We start from the raw sequence: 26740 nt of genomic DNA, 5'->3' as shown, positions 1-26740 counted from the left end.
TGATCAGTTTTTCAACTTGTTGAAGTGCTTATTTATTCATTCTAAAAGTTACCTAGTATTAGTTCTAGAGGTTAGGCATAGAAACTGAAAATCAAGACATAAGACAATTGAAAAGGACAATTCTCGTGTTCTGTGTTTTTATTTATTGTAGCCATGCACGGCCATGTGCACATTTTCTTTTTGTGGATGCCAAGGGCCAGGAATGAGCTCATTGATTGAGCATTGTAGTGACTGCAACTGGACAAGTGACATGTTTATATACAGATGGGCTTAGTATGCTTGTCAAAAGAGCAGACAATTATGCTAACACTTCTTTTCTGTTTGTTGTTCCTAGCTTTCATCAATAAACTTTTGAAAGACTTGACATCTTTTAATCTTGCATTTTGATAAAATTCACACCATTAAAGATTGTGGTAATTTTTTTGGGCTGCATGGGAATGAAACAGCAGTATAGCTGCATCTTCATGTAGTCGAAATCTGAAGTCTGTAGGCAGTAGTTGGGGGAGTGTGACACTTGAAGGACTACTAACTCTTAGTGGACCTGTGTGCATTCTGTCTTTACTGTATTAGGACGCACAGATTGCAGTGACACCTGAAGTCTGTATTTTGTTTATTTTTTCTCTCACTCTCTTTTAGATCATTTTCCCGTGGCAAATGCGCTTTTTCTTAACTGCAGACATGCAGCTGGATGAAAGCTGTGAAGAACTGAAAAGCTCCTTAGAGCAAAGTAAGCAGGCTTTCTTTTTAGGGGGTGAGACACTGCACTACGTAAATCGCAGATTACACGGGGCCTCAGCTCAATCGTGTAACATCGGTCAGCAGACTTGTTTTTGTCAGGTACTAGAAAGAAGAACGTTTGCTTCTCAAACACTGGTGCTGTATTAAGGGGGGATGCAGTGCTGTAGAGTCAGCGCTTGAACTGCTGCACCAGTTTTGATAAAATTTCAGGGATGGTTTATTTTCTTCTCATTAGAATATATGCAAAATTTCAGCATCGTAGCACAAACACAAAAAAAATTTATAGCTGTCATATTGGGCCATCAGGTATGTCAGCTTAGGAAAACTATCATTCCAAAAATAATGAAGATTGTTTGTGATTATAATTGTTTGTGATTGTTTATGATTAGATACCTTCTGGATGGTTTATAGTGCAGGATAAGGCCAGTCACATATTTATTTCATTGCTGTAAAAATGTCGTCATGCTAAAAACGAAGCTCACTTTTTGTTGTCAGTATATGTCAAACATCTGATAATTTTTTGTGTTGAAAAATATTTAGGCGCCTAAAATGTACCTCATCTTGATGTAGACAAAAAAAAGTCTAGAAACCACCTTGTAAGCAACTTTTGGTGAAGCAGTTTGGAAATGAAATTTTTTCTAAAGGTTTTGTTCGGCCAAAAAGTGTAGACTGAAAAAAATGAGCCCGAAATTTCAAAACATGCTGTCTTACCTTAAGACCAAAAATTATTAAAAGTTATTAATAAAAGTGTGCTGCTTCATAGGTTTGACCCTCCTCTTCAATATAAACCTGCTCTTTGGCAATTGCTTCAAGTTGTGTTTGCTTCTTTTTTTAGCTTTAGAGCAGTGCAGCGCCCTTGTCTGCACTCGTAGAAAAGGGTGCCACAGCCAGAGTTATGCCTTTCTTTTTTAGTTTTTACTTTATGGTCTGCTGTACTCTGGATGGAAGGTCTCCCATGAATAAAAAGCGCAAAAAAATAAAAAGTTTTCAACGCGGGCATTTACTCCGCGTTTCGTTTCTTGCCCCCTCTGTGGCCGCATCTTGAATACAGCGGTCATGCATGCTCTAAGCGGCAAGTGCGCGCCACTGTCATAAGAAGAGAATTCATTTTCTTCTTTTCTACAATGCAGATTGCAAGCAAACTTGGTAATGAGCTTCTTTATACGTCTATGAATCCAAAACAAACAAAATTTGTAAATGTGTCTTCAGACAAAAATCGCAGTTTTAGCCACGCATCCCCCCTTAAAGCTGCACCACCTTTGAATTTAGAAGAAGCTCTAGCCCATGATGAACTTCTCAATTACCTGATTGATGGGTTGGATGTGACCCTGTGCTGAGTATTATGGAGATATGCCCCAGTCTGGGATGCGATGTCTTGCATGTTTATGTGTTGTATACCCTTCTCTAAAGCCAGCCTGTTCCCTGGGTTTATTGAAGTCAAGTGTAACAGACAGGAGTAGCCACTGTTCTATTAATGTGATTGGCGTTCTTGGGATACTTCAGGCACTTTCCATGTGATATGCATATCGTTGTCTCGAAACACGTTCCAGTGAACTTGGGTCACTAGGTCATTCATATTCTAGTGGGTAACGCATTTGGCTGCTGTGCTGAGGGAACAGGGTTTAAAGCCAATTATCGGACCAACTTGGGTCACTGGGTATATGCCGCTCTTCAATGACAATCCTTTCAAAGATCCTTTGAAATTTCTGCAGTGCTGGGTGCAATTGTTCACTGCGTCATAAACAATCTTGCCCGAATGTGTATTTACAAGTGCGCCACATACAAACTTTACGGCAGTGTTGCTAGATAGCACAGTGTGTCCACAGGGAAACATGAGAGAGGAACCCGGCTGCAAACATGCCTCATGCGTGATGCATTTCAACGTTGGCAATACAGTGTGTCGCTTCATTGCTTCAATGCTAATCGCATTAATGTCGACATTCAATGTGGAATGGCTTCTGCTGCAATTTTTTTGAGACTAGGAAGAAATGGAAGTTGTGCAGGTTGTGTAATGCGTAGAGCAGATGACCGGTAGTCTGTGAGAGTTGTAGAATGAGTACCAACAAAAGGGAAGCACAGTCGAGGAGGACAGAGAGCTAGGTGGTGTGATGAAATTATGAAATCTGCAGGCATAGCATGGGGCCAGCTGACACAAGATAGCGGTAATCGGAGATGTTTGGAAGAGGCCTTTGTTCTGCAGTAGTTGTAAACTTGATGATGATTATGATGACTTTGGGAGTTGAATTTGGTTTCATTGCCATGCCCTTGTGCTTGTGCTGGAGCAGTACATGTGCTGAAATCGGTGTTAACCTCACTTTGATTCTTACAGTCATTCCAGAAGAGTTTGTCGTTGAATACCAGAAGGAAGACGGCATGTTTGGTGTGGTTTTGGACGGTTCACTGCCACTAGTATCCTCACTAGAGTCGTCCGGTGATGAGCCAGCGAGCATTGGTGCCAAGATTCCACCCCATGTGCTGGGCTACCTGGAGACCCACTGTCCTCTGCTCGTCCGGCTGCTTAAGTTTATGCTTCCAAAGGTCAACAGTTTTTGCTTTTAGAATTAACCCTCTAATCCCCAGCCCCTTTTTACTCTGAGCCCACCCGCCACAATGATTAAGTGTCTATGATGTCCTGCTACAGAGGACAACGTCTCTTCTTACAGAGTATAAATGTTTAATTAACCGCAATGTATATATATCAGCAGGAACATTTTTTTTTAGATTAAAAGAATAAATTGCATACAGAATGTGAACAATATGCATGTAATAATATAGACAAATTGATCAGCTATGCATACAAAATACGACAGCAAGCACTAGGATAAATAATCAAGAGTTGTAAATTTGGCTTACCTGTGTGCACCACATATAGCGTTCCTCTGTTGAACATGATGGGAATGTAGGATCGACGAAAAAGCACTCTGCAGCACGGCTAATGCTTCACAAGACACTGACACTGGTATGCAAACACAGTTGCAGGGAAAATGAATACTACTTTAATGTGTCTCTTGTCTCATCATATGATCAGGCTGAAAATTAACTGCTGAGTGCACTCCACCATGTCCATACGTCAAAGCACTCACACTTTTTAAAGCATGAATGTATAGAGTTAACGAATAAGCTTACCAACAGCGTACCCCAGCAGATCTACTACCAGGACGCTATCGGTCGACCTATGCAATTATCTTTTGGTGGCGTCTGCTTGATTCATCTTTGGTTGCATTATACCAGCAGAATATTCATTAGAATAAAGCATGGTCTACAAAATTTTAGACTTACTTTGTTATAGTATCTACACTTACTATATTGAGCTTCAACTGTACATGCAGGCTCCAAGGAGTCCCCAACTGGAAGACGGCGTCAAGTACAGAGGTCTTCCCCTGGACAATTTATTGGCGCATGTCTATGGACTCTGGATGCAGCTTTCAACTCCTCAGAGCCATGCTGCATGGACTGCCATGGCTGTTCGCGGTTCCTCCAGCCCCAACATTGTCTGGGAGGCTCTGAGTGGTGCAGCAGGCCAGCAAGACTGGATCAGCGTCTTGCTCATCATGGAATTTGTGGACGCCTTGGATGGTGCGGCGTGTGGCGACTTGGTCTTCTACAGGAGGTGCATTCTCAGCCTCCTGGCTGCTTCGCGGCTTGACCCAGAGCAAGATGCTGTGGAAAGGTAAAAATATAAAAAAGCGTGCAATCAATTTTTAAATAATTCAATTCTATTGATGAACACACCCAAATATGTCCACAGTATAATGCAGGAAGAAGTCCTAGAGGAAGAACTGCAAGCAGGGCCTTCTGCATATAAAGCAGAATGAACACAACAAAGCAAACTTGACAAGCGATATATGAATGACATAAGTAAATTGCAGTGAAATCTTGATAATTCAAAATATCTTCATACGAATTGACAGATAACTTAAACTGCTTTGTTGGTCCCGGCAAAGTCCTGTGAACAGTTAGACCTCAATATAACGAAATTCTTGATATAAAGAAGTATTTAAACTTTTCATAACTTCTTCTCCATAGAACAACATAGAACCTCAATATAACAAAGTGTGTTTATGCACAATCTGAATATAAAACAATTTCACTGCCATCGCAAAGAGATACTGAGACAATAAATGGAAACTTCTGTTGATGCAAATGGTCAAATGGTTGAATTACAAGTGGCTGCTCGTGAACACACCTCTCGAATCGCATGCCACATGACCAAGAGTGACTGCCAAAGCAGAGCAACTTCAAACAGAGACTGAGGCAGCATCAGAAAGATGTCGAAAAGAAACATACAGTTTCGAATGCCCTTGCCGAGCACACGGATGCAACTGGCCACAATATTGACTGGTATCGCTCGAGAGTTATAGGCCAAGAAAGACCCGCCGTGGTTGCTCAGTGGCTATGGTGTTAGGCTGCTGAGCACGAGGTCGCGGGATCGAACCCCTGCCACGGCGGCCGCATTTCGATGGGGGCGAAATGCGAAAACACCCGTGTACTTAGATTTAGGTGCACGTTAAAGAACCCCAGGTGGTCAAAATTTCCGGAGTCCCCCACTACGGCGTGCCTCATAATCAGAAAGTGGTTTTGGCACGTAAAACCCCATATATTAATATTAGGCCAAGAAAGAAACCTGAAATTGCGGCTGTATCTGGAATCACTGGAGATACAAAAAACACGTCACACAGTCAATCGAAATGAAGTAACTCTCCCCCCATCGTACAAGCGCTGCTTACGTCGCGTTCTGAAGTATAGATAAGCTTCCGTGAACTTTCTTTCATCCCATTGTAAACAAGGCCTCTGTAGGGAAGCCGAAACGTCTTTTAGATTTATTCCTTCATTAGTACTTCTTTTGGTCAGTGTCCACCGTTTTATTGCTTCATATGTGGCTAAAATCTATTTTATAGCACTTGCACTTTTTGCTAACCTGCTGACTTTCTCATGTTTTTTTCGTTTAGGGCCACAGGACCTTGGACATATGCCATGAGAATCAGGGACCTTCGTTTGCGGTTTGACTGCATGCTGGCAAACTATGTGCACTGGCCTTACATGCATGCATTTGAAACTCTCGAGACACTGAAGTCAGAATGCCTGTATGCGGAAAACGTGGAGCTGCATGATGAAGTTTCCGAAGAGCTGGACAGGGTCAAGTTGTATCAGGAAGTGAGTGCTCCCATGTTTGCATCTCACTTCTCTTTGCTGCATTTCCTTCAAATATAATAACACGTCTGGTAAAGTGAACTGAGTATCATAGTTTGCTGTATGTAATGAGCAGCTTTCATTTACAACCCTCGGAAAAGGGTAAAAAAGTTTTTTTTAAATCTGCATTTGTATCTGACAAGTGAAGACATGGGCGTTGAAAGGGTATGGTGGCTTGCAGCACATCTGTGGTCATTAGAATGTCAGCCTGCTCTCACCTTAACTCGACCCTTCTACCCTCCTTGCCCTGCTGCTCTTGCAGGTCTACGCACCTATTGTGTAGTTGTCCCGAAATCCACTCATCAAGGCATCTTTGCCTGTTGTAAGTGGGGCTATGTCCAAGTCACCCACCAGGCTGCCATCTGTGGCTCTGTGGTCAACACCATAAATCTGTGCACTGAAGACTACAAGCTATATGTGTATACACGATAGTCCACCCATTTTGTTTTGCTGACTTGATAACTTCAAAAAAAGAATAAAAGAGAATTATGGGCTATATAGGCTATCAAAAGTGGCATAAAAATTGGCTCATACAGGTTTCATGTTGGTTGAATGTCTAGGACAGGTAAGTGCAATGCACTAGGCAAACAGGCCATTTTGAAAGCAGTGCGGTTCTTTTGCTAGACACAGCATAAAATTGTTAGTATAAATATTGTCTCTCATTTTCTGTCAGATAAGAGAGTAGGGCTGTGAGTTTATTCATTGAAATTGTTTCAGTAAAATAGCATAGGAAATGCTGTAGATGTGTGCTTCATTAAGGCATCATAAACATGTCCTATGGTCAAGCTTCTTTATTGTCATTATAATCAGCCTATATTTTATGTGCCCTGCAGGGGTGTTGCAATATTGTCAATTTCTCTAATGGCAGCATTTTGAGACAATCAGAGACGCCATAGCAGCCCTCTGGGTCAATCGGAGCACACAAGATGGTGAATTCTACAATATGGTGGAATTTGAGTGTCCAAAATAGCATCCCAGGACAAAGGCCTCTCCTAGAGATCTCCAATTGTGCCTGTCTTACATTGGCTGACTCCATCTGATGCCTGCAAATGTTCTAATTTCATCATGCCACCTAGTTCTTGGCCATCCTCGACTGCGTCTCTCTTTCCTTGGTACCTGTCCCATAACTCTTGTCAGCCCTTTTCCAATAGTACCACTTGCAATGAGGAACAAGTGGTGTTGTTGAAGATAGTGTTAGAAATTTTCCTAATTTGCAATTCTAATAGACCACCTGTTATCTGCCCTACGCATTACATGGCCTGCCCAACATTTCTCTCTTAATCTCAACTAGAATATCGGTTATTGCTGTTTGCTGTCTAGTTTACATAAAACTAGAAAGTACTATAAAAACAATAATGTCAAACAAAATGAGAGTTCACTTCAATAATTGAACTTTGGTGGCATACCACCGAATCAGTTTGACTTGCCTGATGCTATGAATTAAAGATAGTACTTCTTAAAGGCACTGGTTCCTTTTGGCATATTTTAGCACAGTTGAATCAGAAGGCAGGTGAATTAATAGCCAGTGTTGAAATTACAGAGTGAGACAGTAGAGATCAGGGCGTTTTTCAAGCTCAGCTTTCTTTCTTGACTTCTCCAACTTATTGGAAATAAAATAAGCTTTGAACTTTAAACTGTAAGTATGTGCATCACATTGTTTACACATTGGTGGCATTGAGACATCTACACTGTGAGACCTTGTAGGTACATTCCATTTTGTTACAGCTACCATGTTTACATGTTCTTAGCAGAGAACATTGTTCAATTCATGTGATTCTGATCATGCATCTTTCCAGACAACATGTTATTCTATAATTCTTTTTTCAGAGCTTATCAACAACATTATCTTGTATACACAATTTGTACAATGTATGTTAGCTTTATAGTTATCTAATTAATTAATTCTATTTTGTTCTTTATTCACAGATTGCAGAGAACTTGATGAGATGTGGTGATGAGGAACAACATTGCACCTGGAAGGACATGGCTTTGAAGTCAGCATCTGACCCACTTTTTGTTCTGCAGAAGCTGTCCAAGTTTTCGTTATATAACATAGCTAGCCGGTGGTCATACCTACACACTTTTGGCCCAGAATGCTGCAAGGTAAGGTTCACAATTATTATTATTCATATTGTAATACACCACTTTTCAAAGCATTCAGTACCACTGGCTGGTATAATTGTTACTTTAGTTAGTCGATTGGGGATGTTTCTGGATAATATGGTGAATTACAGAATCATTGCTATTGAATGAAACAAAAACTAACAAATTCCACTTTATGCTTTTGTTTATTAAATGAAGAAATTCTGCTTTAATCTGTCAGTAGTCTTGAGCTTGGGGAACCAACTTTCTGGTGATAATCACACTTTGGGAAGTTTTTTAGACACACCTCTTGGTCAAGCTTTCTTAGCATCTTGTCACATGTTGGACAACACAGATTGTACATAGTTATCTTTTATTTTCAGCTGGTCGCAACAGTAAAACCTTGTTAACTCGGATTTCACAGGACTGTAAGAAATGTTCAAATTAACTGAATGTAGAATTATTGAGGGTATCAAAAAAAGATACATACTATATACCTATTTACTGAATTTACTTCGCCACAACTGCAGCGGACAAAACTGTGGTCATTATCATTGTGATCATGGCTGGTGACTACACAATTCTGAATGCACGCAGCCAACACATACCGAATCAAAAAGAAACTACTGTTTGTCGCAACTGCTGTGGACAAGACCATGGTCACCGTGGACGTAATCATGGATGGCAACTATGCAGATTGACGCAGTGTCATATGCGGTGGTAAACGCAAGAATAAAGGCTATAAAGGTGCAATTAGGCACAAAGCAGTTCGGTGTTCCTGTCATTCCTGTACGGTTTTTGCTGATGACTGTAGTGATATGGACTCCGCCAGACGCGCTCCGTCTTGCCTGAATGCTAGTGTCACTTTTGCTCTTTTGTGTCGCATTATGCGGCACAAGAGTCCGTGAAGGAGTATGTTTATCTAGGTCAGTTGCTCGCAGGGAACCTTGATCATGCAAAGGAAATTTACAGAAGAACAAAAAGGGGTTGGAGTGCATACGGCAGGCATTGCCAGATCCTGTCTGGGAGCTTCCCACTATCATTGAAAGGAAAGGTGTGCAATCAAAGCATCCTACCGGTGCTAACATATGGGGCAGAAACTTGGTGGTTGACAAAGATGCTTGAGAACCAGTTGAGGCCCGCAAAAGAGGAATGGAACGAAAAATGCTAGGCATAACGCTATGATAACGAAGAGTGCAGTGTGGATCAGAGAGCAAATGGGATAGCCGATGTTCTGATTGACATTAGGAGGAAAGAAATGGAGCTGGGCAGGCCATGTAATGCGTAGAATGGATAACCGGTGGACCATCAGAGTTGCAGAATGGGTGCCAAGAGAAGGAAAGCACAGTTGAGGACGGCATAAAACTAGGTTGGGTGATGAAATTAGGAAATTCACACGCACAAGCTAGAATCAGTTGGTGCAGGACAGGGATAATCGGAGATGGCAGGGAGAGGTCTTCGTCCTGCAGTGAACATAAAATAGGCTGGTGATGATGATGAATGCAGCATTTGGCACTCGCTGCACTCTGAGGGCTGTCCGAATTAACCAGTGTGTCGCCAAATTTGTCCAAACTAACGAGAGCTTGACGTCATTAAATAATGCATACAGTCTGCTGGGTTCAGAGGACGAGTGTAAATTATCCGATTACCTGAATTGTCAATGGTTGAATGAATAAGTTTTTACTGTAGTAGTATATTCTCGATCAGCATCACAGAGACAAGTGTGCTTAAAGACATTGCTTTCATGCCACACAAAGGCATGGTCTTCCCATATTGGGGCCACATTCATGCAAGCCCCCACCCCCCCATTCCCAAAAGAAGAAAAAATTGTAGTGCTAGAAGAAAGGAAAAAGTGATCAGAAAGTTTGCAGTAGCACACAAACAATAAGAAAAAAAATGTGACGAGAGCAGTTGCAAAGTTCATAGATTTTCATCAAAAAAAAGTTGTAGTTTGTGTCCATTTATTTATTTATTTATTTATTTATTTATTTATTTATTTATTTATTTATTTATTTTATTTTTATTTTATTTTGTTTTATTTACACCATACTGCAGGCTATGTGGCCCAAGCCGGAGGGGCAAGGTAACAAATAAAAAATATGCATACAAAAGGCAGAATTGCAAAATATAAAATTAAAAAATCAAACAATATAGCACAAAACAGCAATGTTACTTAGGAAATACTAATAATATGAGTCTGAATTGATTCAGGGGAGTTCAGATGATGGAAAGGGATGAGGTTTCATTCTTCTATAGTTCGAAGAAAGAAAGAAAACTTAAAGAGGTTTGTCCTGGCAACGTAAGGAGAGAGAGCGAGGGGGTAAGAATGACGGGTTTTCCTGGATGCAGAAAGAGTTATGTATGGACTAGGATCTAAAGAAAATTTATGGTTTATGAAGGAGTAATAGAATTTGAGGCGTATTATTTTCTGCCTCGTTTGAAGGGTGTGAAAACCATCTGTCCGCAGTAATTCAGTTATAGACTCTTCTCGGCCGTACTTGAAAAAAATAAAACGTATGGCTCTTCTCTGTATCCCTTCAAGGGCGTTAATGTTTATTTTGGTAAACGGGTCCCAAGTAACGCACGAGTATTCCAATTTGGGTTGAATAAAAATGGTATAGGCTAATGATTTTGCTTCATGGGATGCATGTTTAAGCTTGTGGCGAAGTAGACATAGCTTTCTGAAAGCAGAAGAGGTGATAGCAGCAATGTGGCTATTTTAATTTAAGTTGTTAGTAATTGTAATTCCAAGATATTTGTACTCGTTCACTTCGGCCAAGGGGTCTTGGCTGAAGTGAGCATTCTTCTACATTTGCACTTATATTCGTTTTCGCGGGTTTCCGTTTGTACTCCTGAAGATCACGAGCATGTATTTGCAACTGTGAAAGGTCGTAGGTACGCCTGTAGGGTTTACCTAGCTGAGTACATGACTGTATGCGCACGTGCGATTCCGGAACTTCAAGGCCAGAACTGGTTAGAAACCATTCTATATTGAGTTACCCATCGATCGCGATCACGAAAGAACATCTGTCATGAATACATCAATAAGTTTTTAGGCACATAAAATTTATGAAATGGGCTGCAGAAATTTCTGAAACGTGCTGCTGGTATGTGCCTAATGAGATGCCCCCCTTTTTGTGATTGAAGCGAGCGCATTGTGCACCTCACTATTATTTTAAACGCGAGTAGCGGTATGAGCTTGGTGTTGCAGGTAATCCGATGGAAGTCTTCTGATTCATTCGGGAGCGAAAGTTTCCGCGTATATAAACGTATGTGTACATATGTACATACATATATATACCGCATATATATGTACGTATATTCATTTTCGCGGGTTTCGATTTGTACTCCTGTAGATCACGAGCATGTATACGCACCTGCTAAATTGCATGTATTGCAAGTTTGGTGGCAAAAGGGACATCAGTAGGCTTCTCGCGTGAAGTGTACGAACAATGTCTAACTGGTCGCAGGAAGAAGCTTACGCTGCAGCTTAAGCGTCGTATAAGCGCCTTCCAACCGTAGAGCAAGGTTGCTTCCAAGGTCGCCTATTTTATGCATGACTCAGAACCATTGTTTGGCGGCCTGTCTTGTCACTGAGGATTTGCCTTTGAACGAAAGTCTCTGTCAATGTACCCTCCTCACATCCGACATCTCAGCCTTGCGAGGCACATCAGTACCAGTTCCATCTCGTTTGGGAAAACTTCTCCAATGCATGAGACGGGCAGCTGAGACCATGAAATGTTTGCTGTACCTCCCTCCAGACGCAACTAGTGAATTCGCGGTAAGCGCTGAAAGTTTCTTCATTTTCTTATTTTCTTTTTCTTCCCACACTACCTTTAAGTGCTGTTCAATGCCGCCGAAAATATATAGTGTGCCTAGCCGCATTCATGGGCGCTTGCATACTGGAGACTCCGAAACCACGATGTTAGAACCATTAAGAAACACTGTGCCATGCCATCTGCCGCGATCATCAAAACCTGTATACCGCGGATAATTCAAGCATGTTTTCAGGCATTTGAGATATAATAAATGGACTTAAACTGACTCTACCGACATGCCTCGCACTGACAATCTAGTGAGAGCCCCTCCCCCCCTCCGAAAGAAGTTGTAGCTCTTGTGGAAGAGAAAAAGTGGTGAGAGAGTTTGCAGTAGCACGCAAACATTAAGAAAAAAAAAATAACGACAACATTTGCAAAGTTCACATACAGATTTTCATCAAGTAAAAAAGAAAAGTCATAGTTTGGGTCCAGTTATTTCTTCTACATTTGCACCTATATTCATTTTCATGGTTTTCCATTTGTACTCCTGTAGATCACGAGCATGTATTTGCAACTGTGAAAGGTCATCGGTGCGCCTGTGGGGCTTGCCTAGCTGAGTTCACGGCCGTCTATGCATGTGCGATTCTAGAACTACGAGGCCAGAACCATTTAGAAATTCAATAACATGCTCATCAGGAAATTAAGATGTTAATGGAACGTTTATGCAGTCATATCATCATGTATGTATAGCAATTTGCATATGCATTAGGCAGCACATTTCTTTCTATAAGGTTGAACAGAATGCATCCCTAACTCTGATGCATGGAACTTGCAGCAAATACAGTTACATTAGTAATGCTGGTACTTTAAATTAAGCATGCTAGAGTGTAGACAAGTATGTCATGTTCGACATTCATTGTTGCTTCACAGTCCCCTGCATTCAAAACTACACTACATCACTATATCACCGTCAACAGCGACAGAACAGTGACAGCATTGGTGCACTATATTGTGAAGTATGAGCCACACAGTCTTTCATGGTTTTGACATTCTATTGTAATGCACAAACAATGTTTCACCGTTTATTGTTTCACTCACCATAGTGCACACAGCAATGGCTGCCTCATGAAACAGTGCTGTTCTTTGTACAGCGGGTTGAAGCATGACTTATATAAAAGTGAAGGAACCAAATTTTAAATATTCTTGCATATTCATTTGGTCAATCTCATATCAACACATCATACCATCATGTCAACACACTAACTATCCTAGCAAAGCATCTTGCTCATGCTAACATTTTATCATTTGTTTAATCTCCTGATGATCATCATTATTGACGAGCTAGCACTACAATCATCACCTATGGCAATGCAGCCATATGCAGCTAGGAAATCCCCAAATGGTTATTGCTGCTAAAAAAAGCAATCAAAGTGATACCACTTGAATGACGACAAAGGGTGTTTGATGGTAAATGTTTGAGAACTACTGATCTGGAGTAAAGGACATTAAAAACATTTCTAGAGTCCTAAAGGTTTTACACGACGCAATAGTTTTTGTACAGGGAATTTGCCAGCCCGCAGTACTTGATTACAATTCAAATAAAAAGAAATCAAATCAAGCTTTATTTCATTCACAAAAGCTTTGCGGAAGGCGAAGGCCCAAAAAGAAATGACGGTATCCACTTAAGAAGCTTCAAGCCCCCATTCACGTGACAGTCAGCATAATCCTTTTAAACTGCAATACAAAGAAAAATGGAGCACTAGAGAAGAGGAAGAAGAAAAGGCACATGCATGGTCACTTCTTTAGTTCTCTGTTTCGTTTGTGCTGCAGTTCAAAATGGTCAACAATGTGTACCAACTCACCCAATCTTGTATTTTGTTTAAGTCAGTGTAACGTTGACATAGTGCATATGAGGTAGGTTCAAAAAGTATTGAACATTCTTCTTTCCCATGTAAACCAATGAAATGCTGGAGGCTTCCTTCGGTGGAGATATGGAGGGGGCATTCATGTGCATTTGAATTTTTTTCCGCCCACAGAAAACGTAAGTTGCTGGCAGTGGGCCTGTGAGTGAGGACATGTAGTAAGCACTTGTTGGATTCCAGTAATTTCTAAATTCATGGAACTACATGAGCAGTGATATTGCATCAAATTTGCCATAAGCTTTGCAATACCAAACCGGAAACCATTTACAAGATTCAACAGGCTTTCAGGGACGATGCCATGAGCACCTCACAGATAAAGGAGTGTCACAGTATATTCAATTTTGATTGAGGACTTGGGCATTAGGAGAGTATCCGCGAAATTTGTGCAAAAAACTGACAACAATGGAACACCGTTTGGAAACCTGCTGGACAATGCAAACAGTAACCCCAACTTTCTGAACACCGTCATCACAGGCGATGAGTTGTGGTTTTATGAGTACGACCCAGAAACCAAGATGTAGTCGTCAATGTGGAAATATCCGACATCCCCGAGACCAAAAAAAGCATGGTAGCTCTGCAGCAATGTCAAGATCATGGTGACCATTTTATTAGACTCCAGAGAGATGCTGTATCATGGGTATGAACCATAAGGCCAAACCATCACAAAAGTATACAGTTAAACCTCAATATAACGAACTTCAATATTACGAAATTCTCAATATAACAAAATATTTAACTTTTCATAGCCTCTTGTCCATAGAACACCATGTAATCTGAACCTCAGTATTACGAAGTGTGTTTGTGTGCGATTTCAGTATAACGAAATTTCGCTTCCACCGCAAAGGAATGCCGAGACAATAAATGGAAACTTCTGTGGACGCCGTTGGTAAAATGATTGAATTACAAGCATCTGCTTGCAAATGCATCTCTAAAGGCGCGCACGGCATGACAAAAGCAACGGCCACAGTGGAGCCTCATCATGTTCCGTCTAAAGTATAAGTGCGATAAGATCCTATCGCGGCCCGTGCACTATGTGCTTTAGGTGCGAGTGAAAGTGTGTGAGGGTGAGACAAGAAAGATGGTGACTTCACGAGTGACGCCTCCCTGCACAAGCAAAGAAAAAGAGGGAGGGAGCGAGCTCTCAGTAACGATATCAAGCATGCACGAGGGAGCGGGGGCTAAGTTGGCACGTGTCTCGATATAATGAAGCAAATTGCTGATTTTACTGACTTCGTTATATAGAGGTCTAACTGTACTACCAGGAGGTCCTTCGCCGCCTTTGTGGGGCTGTGCGGTAAATAAACGACTGGATCTGTCGGCAGCAAAAACTTGGCAGCTCCGTCATGATAACACACCTGCCCATTCTGCGCATCTGATTCAGACTTTCTTCGCCAAACACAATATTCCTGTGGTTCGTCAAGCTCCCTACCCCCCCGACATGGCTCTGTGTGACTTTTGGCTATTTCCCAAGCAGAAAAAGCCTCTGAAAGGAACCCAATTTGAGTCAAGAGAAGACATAATGCTGAATGCCATGGCCTGGCTGATCACCTTTCCAAAAAACGCACTCCAGAAGCGTTTCCAACAATGGCGAGAGTGCTGGGAGAAGTGTGTGCATTGCTAAGGAAAGTATCACCTTGAAGGGGATCAGGGTTTTGTACCTCCTAGTCAATAAGTGTATTCCTGCTGACCAAAGGTTTGATACCTTTCGAACTGACCTTGTACAGTGATACACAAAGAACTTTTATATCGTGCTATATTACATAACTTTGCAATCTTATATATGAAACAGTAATGTTATATTCAGCGTACTATAGCAAAACTGCACACCTGACATGTCTTCTTACGTTTTTGTTGTGCTGACAAAGACAGTGTCACAAAATTTCCAACTTTGCAGATCATCACTGAACTCAAGGCACTCCACTTGCTTCTGCAGTCACCGCCGAAGTCATATGCAGCATTTGAGGTGAGCATTTCTCACGAATTCTCGGCACATGCCACATCAAAATACTAGAATTACATAATTTTAACTCTGTGTGTGCTTGCCTGCTCATACGCCATGTTGTTGCATGCGCTGTCATTTTCTTACTTTTACTATTCCATTAGAGTTCAGCATGTTTCCTTTTAAACTGTTATCGATGTTTAGGTTTAGTTCTTGTATGAGACATTCTTTGCAAAATCAGGTATTTAATATGTCTTGATTGCTGTAGCTTGTCTATGACAAAGCTGTCACTCAGATGCACGTGATGCATGTAGCATTTTATCAAATCATTGCAATGACTGCTAGCTGACCCAAACCACAAGGTGATGTGCTCTGGACAGAGGGCTGATTCTTAGCTGAGGCATTTAGTCTAACAGCCGATAACAATGCTGTTAACATTGCTGCTATCGCTGCCAAGTCGTACACTTCCTTTTGCAGGCACAAGTGTCCCTAACAAACACTTTCGATCCCAAACATTCTTTGCTCACTGTCACTGTCTACGTGCATGCCTCCCATGCATATGGCAAAGTTAGAATGAGTGCAACTTGATTCTTTTCTAAAGATTATGAATTAAAGATAGGTTGATTTTATGTTGTCAGGAAGAACGCGTGCACACAACACTGTTTGTTGTCCTCCCACGGCTGCCTCATATTGATTATGAGGATGAGGATGTCTCTCCGACTGGGAGCGCCATCTCTCGACCTTGCGGTTGCTGTCTTCACCACAAAGTCCTTACAATGTGACCGTGCTTACACTTGCAAATGCAACTTTCTCATTTGGTGTCATGAAAATAGGACTGACCTATGCTCATAACTACTTGCACTCCTTCAGACATGCTAGATAAACAACAGAAATAATTGCTTTGCATAGAAATTGCACCCATGTGCAAAGAAGTCAGTCTTTTTAATTAGGTTTTAATTCCTGCGTGTACTTTATTCATGCAGGGAGCTGTTAAGGTGCATGTGCAATTGCTTTAAAGTTGCACATTGTTGTAATCTCGTTTCTGTAATTTTGTAAAGGTTATTCAGTTTAGGGCCTTTATAGTCGGATACAACTTAAAGAAACAGCGGAGTTGGCAACCAAGGCACACGGACCGCGCGGGGTTGTGTTACTCTGCTAGCCAATCACAGAAACAAACGAAGTCGTCGTCATGTGACATTTTCAAAATGGTAGTGACTACAGTGACGGGGCCCGGCACTTTAACATCTGTACTACAGTGACGGGGCCCGGTACTTTAACATATGCACTACAGTGACGGGGCCCGGCACTTTAACATCTGTACTACAGTGACGGGCCCGGTACTTTAACATATACACTACAGTGACGGGGCTCGGCGCTTTAACCTCTGCCCTGCAGTTCTTTCAAACATTCTATGCAAACAACTTCGAGCACTTCACGGCAGGCAGTGAACTTTATTAAGGTCCTGAGGAGCGACTCCGAAACCCCCTTATGAGGGAGGGGGCCGCCGCGAGCCGTTCCGACGTTGGGACGGGCAGGCCGTGCCTCACCGCCTCCTCCCACTCTTCTTCCGTGGTGAGATGACCGTGGTCCCGTAACGAGGGACACCGCCAGAGCATGTGTTCTAAGTGCAGAATGGATCTCCACAATCCGGACACCTGCCCCGCGCGGACGCGGCGTTAGGTTGCCCCTGAGATCCACCACGGCCGCCGCGAACCGGTCGGACGAACCGTATTGGGCGACGTCGACGAACGCGACCGATCGTGGATCGTCGGCGACGTATCCGAGAAGTGCGGCAGCTCGGGCCCGGCGTATGCCTACATTGCGTTGCGGGTGCACGTTGCGCGGGAACGGCGAGACCGTGACGGCCTCCCGCGACCACGCGTAGAGCACGCACCGCCTTTCCCTGTAGGGTTAAAGTCCAGCGCCTCCAGGATCCGCCACCCCGCAGGCGAGGAAGCGAGCCTGACAACCTGGACTAACTTCTGTGACGCAACCTCATCGAAGGTGTTGTGGACCCCCAGCTGCATGAGCTTCTCTGTGCTGGCGCTTATGGGGATGCCGAGCACTTCACGGACCGCGGTATTTTATTCCAGTACTGTCCACAACACCACGTGAATTTCACGATGTCAGCAACTTCCGTGCAGTAACGGAATACATCGATTGCACACATACGGATCGAACGACCGCAATGGGTACTTGTCCACGAATGTACAATCTTTTGCATATGCACTGTAAGACCTATGATGATTTTAATAAAGAAAGAAAGTTCACTCTAATGGAAGGGGAATGGTAAAAACACATTAAAAAAGGCACGGCACATGTTCCTGCTTGTGTAGCACCGGACAATGAATATTCTACTGAATTAAGAAAAAGAAGCAGCGGGTAATTGCTCGCTCAGAAGATTGATAAACATGCAGTTCGATAAAATTTGAGAAATAATGATATTGAAGCTTCCAAGACTTTAGAGGAAAAAAAAAATTAAGACTGAATCATCGCGACGGAACATCACAAGTCGCTGTAGGCGTCGAAGACCATAGCTATAACAAAATTATTTTTGAACAGCTCCGATAGTGTCCATGCAACAATGGTTGCTTGTGTACTGTCAAATGGTCATATGCTGCGGCATAAAGCTCACGGCACGGTGCGAAAACGTGATCGGAGCGAAAGCGAAACATTGCGCGAGGACATGCATGCAGACGCGAAGTCGGTCACCTCGAACCCGTGCGATCGCTGCGATCGCTGCATTGCAGCTTCATTCTGTTATGCTACATTTAGTTACACAGACAGCCATCCCACTATAAGAACATCTTTCACATAGTTTTCTCAGCGATTGCTTACGTTTCACGCAAACCGGTTCGGTGGAATCGATCGCGGCGACCGCTCGCAGTGTCCCAGCTTACTGTACATAGTAGGCAAAAAGATAGCGTTTGTAAACCATTCTGTGCTTTCTGTTTATCCAACATGATTATTTTAAAGGTAAAATACTGCCATTCAGAGAGTACTTGCAAAATTGTTCAGGAGCGCTGCCGCGTATTATGTTTAACGCCGACGCATGTGAGGCGCTTCCGACAGATGGCGACTCCGTAAGTTGTCCTCGCCCCCAATACCAACATCGTTATAGTGACGGCCCCGTCGGTGTAGTGTTGTTGTTAAAGCGACGGGCCCCGTCACCGTAGTGTGGATGTTAAAGTACCGGGCCCCGTCACTGTAGTGCAGATGTTAAAGTGCCGGGCCCCATAGAGAAAGAAAAATACAATGCGGGCCCCGTCACTGTAGTCACTACCTTTCAAAATGGCATCGTACTTGATACCTCCAGAGCGTCTGCTGCTCTTGAAGTCTCTTCATCGGCGGAAGCGATAAGGTGTGCAACAGACATGAAAAAAGTGTATGGAGTCTGAGCATTTCTCTCTTCAAAAGTTCACGGTGCGTAAGTTCACCGCTGAGTCCTTTTTACTCATGAAACTTCAATGCCAACACAAGTGAAACTTGACAGTAAATAGTTGCAGCGAAGCAAGCATTTTATTTCAGTAAATAAAGAATCAGGCTTTCACCTTCCCACAATAGTAGACAAGTGAAAACGTATAAAATTACGTGCTTATAATTTTATTTTTGTGGTGGCCGCCTTCTTAAGGTAACAGGGAAAGTTTGAAGTATGAACTTGCAGCCTTGTGCAGGAACAGTGGCTGGCAGTTATGAGGGTATGGGCGGGGCTTCACGGCAGGCTTAAGTTGTATCCGACTGTAGCTACTATTTTGATTTAACAGTTCAAATGTTTTCATTAGTGTTACCCTTGTATGTCACCAACTCTCTGCCTGTTCATTTGTGTGACTTGAAATACAAATACAGAAGAAAAAAATAAAATGCATGATCTTTTAATATAAAAGATTGACATGGCACTATGTTCTTGCTTAATGTGCATTAAGTGATAGCCAAGGATTTGCTTACAGTTTAATATTTCCATGGTAATTACTGTAAGGGACAGCAATCTTTAATAACAGTGGGGGAACAACTTAAGCTTTGACCAGGAGCCAATGTTTCTACAAAGGGAAATGGAAATCAAGGGAAGCGAAGCTGTTGCCCAAAATTTCTACGAAGGGACTTGTCTTCATGAAAGCAACAAGCTGTTGGCTCTGCTGGCAAATGCAAACATTGGCATTGTTTACAAATGGTGGCTGCATATACACGCTTCCCTTGTTTACTCACTGTTTATCACTTCAAGTTCCTGGCTTCCTGTGGTACCTTTCTCTTTGCAGGTTTTTAATTGTACCTTTGCAGGCTGATGTCTCAAAAATTTTACTAATTTGTCAGTCAATGGGACCAAATATGTACATATATAGGGTATTTCGTAAGACCTAACAGAAAATCATGTATGCCGGATGCAGATTTGTAATTCTTAAGCTGGTTTCTCAAAGAGGTGTGCACTACTTGCACAAGAAGTTGAAATGCATAATTAACCAATTAGCACAATTTTACATATTAGCTTTACAATGAAGAACTTTAGGGCAGAAATTTGAATTTACAGAATATAGCTGTTGGTTTCCTAGGCATAGACACATTCTGAGGTTGAAATCAGTATCAAGATGTGTACTCATAAATTGTTTGTTAAAGCATATGGCTGTCCTATTTAATGTTGTCCTGAAATGCATATAAAGGCATTTTATTTAAAAAGCAGAACAGCATACTTTTACCACAATTTTGCTAGTGTTCATCTCAAAACTGGTGCTAGCTTTAAAATTAATTCCAAGTAGATTCACCTTGAAAATTTGTCAGCTTCCATTAGTGAAATGTTGTTTTATGCATTTCAATTTCTTGTGCAAGTGATGTCCACTTCTTTCAAGCAATTCAGCTCAAAAATTAGAATTGTGCTGTCTGCCACAGGTGATATTTCAAGATTTCATTAAAAAAAAAGAAAAACAGCTGGTGCTATTTAGTTTTTTTAATCTCTACATCTTTTTCAACCAGCTCACTGAAGGACTGAGCAAGGACGGTGAAGCGTTTCCCCTTTGGCAGAGGGTGCTTGACCGACTCCCGAATGGAGAGGGGAAAATTTTGCTGCTCGACCATTTGACAGCGAGCTACAGGGATTGCCTCATGGACGTCGAGCTGATCTCATATCAGCGTACAGGAATGGGACTCAGGGTAATATGCTACACTCCACGCTGTCCAGTCACATCACTTGGGACATATTCCCTGCAAATTTTACATTACAAATTGTTTATACCAGTAGACCAAACATATTTTTCATAAATTGCTTGCTACGCACCGTGGTGGTGCAGTGGCCACCCACACGAGGTCACCAGTTCGATTTCTGCCACAGTGGCTGCATTCAGATTGCAGAGGAGTGCAAGAAATGCTTGTGCACTTAGTTTTAGGTTCACAGTAAAGATTCTGAAGTGGTTGAAAATATCCCAGAGCCCTTCACTACAGCATCTCGCATAGCCTCAGTTTTGCTTTTGAATTTTGAACCCCATGAATTGACAGTAGAAATCGATCAATCATAAATTGCTTGCTATGTTTAGGTAAACTAAGTAATGTAGCTTCATGAACGTGTTAGTAGCATGATTGCTTGTCATTTACCTTTTTTTTTTTAGCGGATACATTCATCTGTACCATACTTCATGAAATTTATTACTCATGAAATGGCAGTGCTCATGCAGTTTTTCAAGGCTTCTTTTCATGTTCATGTCAGTGACTCCAGATTAATGGCTCTCATTCAATTCTAGTAATTATGAAAAGGCAGCAGCGAAAAAAAAAAGACACGGACAGAGGCAAGACGACATGGACGAGCAACAAGCGCAATTCGCTGCATTAATAATTATGAGTTTACATATCAGTTAACTCTTTCCTTACTGCTAGAAATGTGCTTACTTTAGGTGCTTTTATGTTCTTATGTTTTATTTTAAGTCGTAGCAGTCGCAAAGTTTACCTTGACACATAAAATTATAGCCTGATCATTATTGGACAGGCAGCAGTTCAAAAGTGCCAACGACACAAAGACTGCAAAGCCATGTTCAATTGTGTGTGTTTGAACACAGCTCCATACACATTAGCAGTTGTGGTGGTGCCTAGTGGTTTAGCTCAATGCCCAGTTTCAAGCATTAGAAAAAATCAGTAAATAATCTTTAAAGAACTGCATTATATTTGTGTCACGAAGCCAAATACACCACACTCCCTTTAAGAGGAACTCGAAGGGACCACGAGAATTCGTTTTGTCCTATCAGAAGTTCATCTTATCAGAAGAATAATTGGCAACATAATCAGGTGCATTAAAATATTTAAAAATATATATATGAGCGTTTTGAATAGATGTATGGCAGTAATAATTGCTCAGACAGTTTTTGAATATCGATATGTGAAATTTCAAGAAACGTCTCAAGGAACATGAAAGGAAGTAAAAAGTTGCTATTTTAGTACAGACAACGACCGATTTTCCGGACGCCCAATTTTTCGGACATGCCCAATAATTCGGACGCCTTCGCGGCACCGCCACGGTACCCCATAGAGTAAATGTATAAGAACGGTTGAAATTTCGGTCGCAAAGCCCCTTCGCCGTCCGATTTTTCATTATTTTTGCCAAACCCGCGGGTCTGAAACGGCATTGATCGAAACCACTACCGCCCGTTTTAATTTTCTCGCCACCTCGAACAGAGGCTCACACACCCAATTCCACTGGCAGCCATAGCCACCACCGCGGATTTCAGTTACTTCGACGTTCACTACCAAGCGTTTTGCTTTTCGTTACCGTGTTTTTCATTAAAACAATTCACCGCTGTTTGTAATGGCGCCGACTCCGCCGACTCCTCGCCGATGGCTTCGAAGCTCAGAAGGCTTAACACGTTGCATAACGCCGTTTTCGAAAGTCAGCTTTGCCTCAATACAGCGGTGTGACGCGGTGAAGCATACGCGAAGTATTGCGGTGAAGCATATCAAAGTGAGAAGGGTCATTTGTCACGGGATACAGTGTGTATTTCTTAATTATACACGCATGCACCCGCCGTGTCCTGTCACAGTAAGAGTACCGATACGCATAATAAGCGTACGGGTAGGCCATCAGAGCTATTTTGGAAGTGCCTGTGGCGATTTGAGCTATTGGAGGCAGTAAAAGGCATGCATTTGTTTTTTCGGACTGCCTGATTTTTCGGATGTTTTCGCGGCCCCTAGGAAGTCCGAAAAGTCAGAAGTTGACTGTATAACTAGTGAGAGTAAAAAAAAAATCAAATATAGAAAATATGCACCTGTTACCTAGTTCCCAACTTTTGTAAGCCATACCATGTAAAAAAAAAATATTATGCAGATTTATTGGCACCAATAATATCCACAGTGATGCCATTCTATGCAGGAAAGCAGTAGCTTTGCAAATGTGAAATTGGGTAAGCTACTTGTGCAAGGAGCATTTCTTTTTCACTCATTGCAGCGGGCACATGGTTCATTTTTCACCACAATCTTTAGGCTTGTGAAGCTATGGTTGTCAGCCGGGGACCATGCAGAAGCCTCCTCATACTTGATTATTGCATTCGATCAGCTTTTCTGTGCAAACAAGCTGGTCTAGTGCACGTACAACTGGCATTGGAGCATCCACATGCTTTGTTCCTTTCCTGTACAGTAATGTGGAGTGTTGCATAATGTTGTACAGTAATGAATAAGGACACTTACACAGATGGTGCTCAAAATGGAGGTACTAAGCCTGAGGGGGCGGGATCAAATCCCAACCAAGGCAGCCGCATCTTGATGGGGTTAAAATTCAAAAACGTCCATGCACCATGCATTGGGTGCACATTAAAAAACCCAAGGAGGTCAAAATTAATCCGGAGCCCCTTACTATGTCATGCCTCATAATAATATTGTGGTTTGGTCAAGGGTTGGTCTGAAATCGATTGTGTGCTTTTGTGCTTGAAAACTACACATGATGGGAAGGATAGCTTGTAATAATTTGTACATATGCTGTTGAAACGCTGATGGATAAAAGCAACGCACAGGGGGAAGATAAACTTGCACTTAATATTAGTCGAACACAATTATTAGAATAGTACACACTCATGAGCTTCTGCCATTGTTTTAGGATCACAAAATTGACAACCTGGTAGAAGCTGCCCTCACTGCTGCTGTCAATTGAAAATTGTGTTGCCAATTCTGCCAAAACACAAATTTTCCATCCCATTATTGAGGAAGTGCTAGGAGCACTGGAGGTTAGTTTCGATGATACCTCTGGTCGAAGTTTTATTTTTCCAGACTCCCCCAATCTGCCAAAAGTTCTCAAATCTGACAAAATGGTAAAGTTCAATTATTTCAGGCAGTGCATGGCGTTGTTAGTAGAAAAATTACAAGGGAAATGTTTTAAATGTGCACAAAAGCTGTTGCTCAATTGGATTGATTTTTATAGGCCTGCTGACAAAAGAGTTGAGAGCCATGTAGGTTATAGTACCAACATTTTCTTGCTTGCTTCTGAAGAGTATGTCCTGGTGTTCCTTTTTAGATGTATATGTGCATAGACTCAGAGAAGCAGCAGAGTTACTCGTGCCTTGCCAATGATCCTGCATTGCTGCTTGAAATGCTGCTGATGAATGCAGAGGTAAGCCTCTTGATCTTGTGATTTTAATTTTGCTTAATGTGAACAAAATTGATAATATTGTTAAAAGATTGATGGCCTTATATCTGCTTTGTTTGTTTGGGAAATCATTTTACTGCTGTTTACATTTAACAGCTGCACCATTGTTGTTATTTTCTTTTTTCTTTTGTGTGTATTAATAATTTAAGTCGTAAAGCCATTGTTTGAAACAGAGCAGCCACAAGTTGGCAGCATGTTCACTTGGGCTGGTTGGTACATCTTGTCAAACAGCAGATTTTTTTAACAGCATGACAGAGGATGAAGAAAAGAGGCACTGGACCTAGCAGTGAGTCCTGCCTCTTTTCTTCGTCCTGTGTTGCACTGTTAAAAAAATTTGCTGCTTGGCAGTTACAAGTGAATGTGACAGTCAAATTCTGATTGTTACCCAACAAACTCATAGTTCATTATCAAATGGTAAACTTGTAAGCTTGCAAGCCTTAAATATACTCATATTGGAGCGGATAAATTCACTTGGCAGCAACTTGGGAGACAGTTTGCACACCTATTGGTACAACTATGTGAAACAAAGTACTTAATCTGTGTTTAAGTTACGATTCCCTGCGTTTGCAAATGTTAAAACCTCGCTTTCTTTTGCCTGCAGTGTAGTTCTCATGATGTAGTATCTGCCTTCTGGCACTTTGTTGATCTTAGTTTGAGGGAGAGGAATTAAGTACAGATCTTATGTTTCCTTTCATATTTGCCCATTGTGCATAATGTGAAATCGCTTGGCCAAAAGTGCTATGCTTATGATTACTCATGATGTTTAGTTAACTTTTGGCATTATTACTTATTAAGCTCATCCTCTTCACATCCTGTCAGGTGGATTCGGTAGGAAGGTCCCTTGAGGCAACGGCCAGTTTCCTGGACAACAGTCACTCTCCCTTCACCAGAGAGGCTGCCAATGATCTGCTAAAGGCCTATGCTTCTAAAGCCTTGGAGCTGCTTCTGATGCCATCTCAACGCTGTGAGGAACAGGGCTGCACATGTGTGCATGCATGCGTTTGTTTCTCCGTATCGGTGTGTGGGCACATGCGTGTGTGCATGCTAATTTGTAGTGTTAGCACAAGTATACCTACCTTGCAATCCTGCTTGCGATTGTTTATCCGGCCCTTGTGAAGATCGCAGGCTAGATTGTGAGCAGATAGAGCAGGTACAGTCTAACTGCATTATAATGACACAAAAATACCTTCGTTGTGTCCTATATTTGTTAAAAGCATTTGTTTATTACCATAGCTGCGCAAATATAAGTAAAAATATGTTTTTTTTTGTTCCTTTCTAAATTTTTTAAAATATATATTTCCAGCTTTAGAGCACGCCTTGCATTACGGTATATACATTAAACTCTCGTTAAGACGAACTCGGTTAATCCGAATTCCTGCATATAAAGAACAACATGGCAACATTTGTTTGGTTTCCCATAGACTCAATGCAAAAATAATCCACTTAAGACGAACCACATCAAACATACTCTTCGGTTAAGACAAACATTTGAAGGGGTCGCCGCCACTACCAATCCTGGAGGCTAGAGTGCCTATGGCACACATCGCTCATGGACACAGGCGAAAACAAGAGGAAGAAACAAAAAAAGTTACTGACATTTGACTTCGTGACAGCGGGTGATGCACAATTGTATGGGTGCATAGTGCACACGAAAGTATTGGCCCTCGGTGCGCCTAGATGCCTGTGCCATACGCGTAGCAGATCATATTCAAGATAGGGCTCGTGTGGTGCGCCACACGTAGCAACCGCCAGAGTAAAATGCCCCCTTGTAAACATCCGCTTACTAACTAAATTGACAAGCATGGTGTCAATGTGTGCAGGCAGACATGAACACGTCATACTTAATGACCACAGACGCTTTCTATCAAAACGCTGGCAAGTAGAATTGTGGAAGCAACAGCGAGTGAAGTGCCCTTTGTCCTGTCTATCGCTTCAACGCAAACTGAGCGGCGAGAACACTGTGCACGCAAAGCTACGAGCCATTGGCCCCACCTATACTGTGCCCCCGAAGCAGATCACTTTCAAGATAAAGCCCACGTGACCGCATGCGGCCTAAGTATGATGCCTCCCTTCCCATAAGAATAAGAATGCGTGCTTGCTCCTCCTTTCCTTCCGTGTGCTCGTGAGATTGAGCCGCCATCGTCGGCTCAACGTCGTACACTGTCACTCGTACACAGAGCGTATGGCACACAAGGATGATGTTATCACGAGACGAACCTGATGTGTCCGTATCACAAACATAACCTGTAGCAACTACTAGAGGAATCCAACCCAGCGCACCTCCGCCTACATTCCTCCTCCACAGTGTTTCACCTCATTTTTCCTTCTCTGCCTTGCTCAGCATCACCTAGACTTTCCTCTAGGTGGCGTTGCTTTGCCGCCTGCTCCTTTGTACTTTTGCTTACTCGGAGCTTGCACTGATGACCTGTCAGGCAGCAGATGCCTGCTTGAACTCTCTAGTGAACTTCTTCCAGCAGCATGAAGGCACAGAAGGATAAAGGTCACT

The 26740-nt window shown here is 42.1% G+C and overlaps 1 protein-coding gene across 2 annotated transcripts in view; it reads left to right on the top strand.

Moving 5' to 3' along the window:
- The window catches only part of Sptz (zinc finger FYVE-type containing 26 spastizin), a 149936-nt gene that overhangs the window by 70228 nt on the left and 52968 nt on the right, over nucleotides 1-26740 (top strand). For both annotated transcript variants that reach the window (XM_065455034.2, XM_065455035.1), the window contains exons 22-30: nucleotides 637-727; nucleotides 3068-3276; nucleotides 4068-4408; nucleotides 5688-5892; nucleotides 7855-8031; nucleotides 15585-15653; nucleotides 20592-20768; nucleotides 24103-24198; nucleotides 25054-25198. In XM_065455034.2, coding sequence (XP_065311106.1) covers nucleotides 637-727; nucleotides 3068-3276; nucleotides 4068-4408; nucleotides 5688-5892; nucleotides 7855-8031; nucleotides 15585-15653; nucleotides 20592-20768; nucleotides 24103-24198; nucleotides 25054-25198 — 1510 coding nt within the window. The remainder of the gene's footprint in view (nucleotides 1-636; nucleotides 728-3067; nucleotides 3277-4067; nucleotides 4409-5687; nucleotides 5893-7854; nucleotides 8032-15584; nucleotides 15654-20591; nucleotides 20769-24102; nucleotides 24199-25053; nucleotides 25199-26740) is intronic.

The sequence above is a fragment of the Dermacentor albipictus genome, chromosome 7 (assembly GCF_038994185.2).
Source record: "Dermacentor albipictus isolate Rhodes 1998 colony chromosome 7, USDA_Dalb.pri_finalv2, whole genome shotgun sequence".
NCBI lineage: Eukaryota > Metazoa > Arthropoda > Arachnida > Ixodida > Ixodidae > Dermacentor > Dermacentor albipictus.
The sequence above is the reverse complement of the archived record's forward strand: the minus strand, read 5'-3'. Positions and strand labels throughout refer to the sequence as shown.